The 2,706-nt window shown below is 44.3% G+C and overlaps 1 protein-coding gene across 1 annotated transcript in view; it reads left to right on the top strand.

The window, feature by feature from the left end:
* The window catches only part of SMYD4 (SET and MYND domain containing 4), a 68,218-nt gene that overhangs the window by 23,828 nt on the left and 41,684 nt on the right, over window positions 1-2,706 (top strand). The window contains exon 3 of the mRNA XM_006167554.3: window positions 2,128-2,272. Within this exon, the coding sequence (XP_006167616.1) occupies window positions 2,128-2,272 (145 nt within the window). The remainder of the gene's footprint in view (window positions 1-2,127; window positions 2,273-2,706) is intronic.

The raw sequence follows: 2,706 nt of genomic DNA, 5'->3' as shown, positions 1-2,706 counted from the left end.
TTTGAGAGGTTTTTGCTATAGGGCATGTGCGCTCGCCAGAGAGACAGAGAAACAGAAAGCGAGAAATCACCCCCCAGGAGGGATGGCCACACCGCAATCCCGTCTCCTCCATTCTCCTCTCGGGATCTTGTGCATGCACACACACGCGCCCGGCGTGAGTTTTAAGCCACCGGGTCCGGGACGTGAACCGTGGTTGACTACGTGGGAGTCCAGCGACATAGCCATTACACTAACGGCTGGTCCCCCCACACTGAATTTTTTTAAATGCATAGTGATACTCAAAGTAGATAAATAAGTAAGAGACAGAAAGGGGTAAGTTTGCCTTTACAGAATAATGCCAGATAATATATACAGAAAAAATAGTAGACAGGGCCTGCACGTGGTGTGGTGGTTGAGGTGCTGGACTCCCACATGGCTGACCATGGTTCAAGTCCTGGACCTAACAGCTCGCCTTCTCACTTTCTCTCTCTCTCTCTTTCTGTCCCTCTCTGGTCAAATTAAAAAAATTTAAATAATTTTAAAAAATAAATGAAAATAATTATTTTAAGAAAAGAAAAGAGGGATCCAACAGGTGATATGGTGGTTGGGGCTCTGGACTCCCACATCACCGACCACAGTTCAAGTCCTAAATCTAGTGGCTTGCGTTCTCACTCTCCCTTTCTCTCTGTCTGTCTCTCTCAGGTCAAAATTGAAGAATAATGTTAATAAATAAAATTTAAAATAATAAAATCTTTAAAAAAGAAAAACTGTGGACATATTAATGTAGTGACATAGTTAAGGAGGCAGGCTCCCACAGGACCAGCTGCACGGGTTGAGTCCTGGACTTGGTGGCTTGAAAACATGCTGACACGTGTACGTACGTGTCCAAAATCGTGAAAGGAAGGAGAAGTGGAGGAGAAAGGGTTGCAGCATGACTATCCCCCAAGCGGAGGGGATGCTTTCTCACTTTCCCTCTCTCTCCTTGTCTTCCTTCAGTGATCACACACACCCTCAGGCAAATTAGAAAGAAAGGAATAATGGTAGAATTAGAAACAGAGCCTTCATTATAAGTAATTCTGGCAGTTACATCAATGGATGTTCACAGCATTAGAAGATGTCCACACGGTCTCCAAATATGGCCCCAGAGATTACTGGATAAGTACAAGTGTCTTTACATAGGACAAATCCAGCAGTCACCACTATCAGTTACCAACTTAGCCTCACCAGCAGTGCCAAGATATTATATGTTTCTTGATTGGAAACAGAAAGTATACAGATTTAATTATCTAGTAATCATTGGGTTGTCGGAGAAATTATGCGCTTTTTTAAAGAGGATTTTTGCCTTAGGGCACATGTGCTCATCAGAGAGACAGAGGCAGTGAGAAAGAAAGTGAGAAATCACCCTCCAGGGAGGATGGCCATGCCACAATCCCTTCCCCTCCATTCTCCTCCTAGGATCTTGGGCATGCATGCACATGCTCCCAGCATGATCTTCAATCTAGTGGGTCTGGGACTCGAGCCATGGTTGGCCATGCGGGAGTCCAGGCATGTAACCGCTACGCCGTCTGCTGGCCCCAGTGATGCATTTCTACATTTAAAAATATACGTCATGACTTTCCTGACAACCCAATATATTCTTGACAAAAATTGTTTCATCTGAACATAAATCGTGAAGAAATGACAAGATAGAGAACAGCAGTTAGCGCAATGGCTATGTTGATGGACTCCCATGTAGTTGACCGTGGTTCACATCCCGGACCCGGTGGCTTAAAAAACTCACGCTGGGCACGTGTGCGTGCGTGCCCAAGATCCCGAGAGGAGAAGGGATTGCGGTGTGGCCATCCTCCCTGGGGGGTGATTTCTCGCTTTCTGTCTGTCTGTCTGTCTCTGTCTTTCCGGCGAGTGCACAGGCCCTATAGCAAAAACCTCTCCAAAAAATAAATAGGTAGCACTTTGTCCTATGACTAGAAATCCCAGTCCCGCTGTCTCTGGGACCATGAGATTTATTTTTTCCTTCTGATCACATTACATGACATACACAACCTTGTGTCTTCTGGCGTTTTACAGGCATGTGCTTTTGGTGCAGTGGTTTGGAGCTGTCCATGAAGTAACAAATTTCTGTTTTGTTTTGCTTTCCTCTTTATGAAGACCTGAAGATGAGATATTTCTAAATACACTTTCTAGAGGTTACTTGGTGGGAAAGGACCCCGATGCTGCCCTTTTCTACAGAGAAGAAGGAAACAAAAAGTTTCAAGAGAAGGATTATGAAGGAGCTGCAGTGCTGTACTCTAAGGTAAAGCTCGCCCAGCCTAGAACTGAACAATGCATACAGAAGCCTTCAAAAGGAGGAGCTGTACTGCTAAACTGCGTCGCCATTGTTAACCTTTGTCTGTAACTCTTGGATTAGGTTTGAAAAAGAAAACTGGCAGTTGGTTGTATCCTGAAACAAAGGCTAGTTAAAATGTCCTGAATTTCATCAAGACACTTCTAATCTCACCTTCCATCAGACACCTTGTAGCAAGGCTTCCAAGCCTGCTTGCTCACGTCTGTCAGAACTCATTGAGTTGTGTGCCATTTTTGTCTGAATGACTAATGAAGCTGTTAGCTCATAGTCCCGATTTAGAATACAGCTGGATTTTAGTTAGCCACAGTGTTAGAGTACACCAGTATGGAATAGATTATGAAAAAGGAAAGGAGCTTATTAGCCAAAGCACAAGTTGAACTCCA

This window comes from Tupaia chinensis, unplaced genomic scaffold, assembly GCF_000334495.1.
Source record: "Tupaia chinensis unplaced genomic scaffold, TupChi_1.0 Scaffold144899_1, whole genome shotgun sequence".
In the NCBI taxonomy this organism is placed as follows: domain Eukaryota; kingdom Metazoa; phylum Chordata; class Mammalia; order Scandentia; family Tupaiidae; genus Tupaia; species Tupaia belangeri.
Note: the sequence above shows the minus strand (reverse complement) of the source record. Positions and strands in the feature narration are given on the sequence as shown.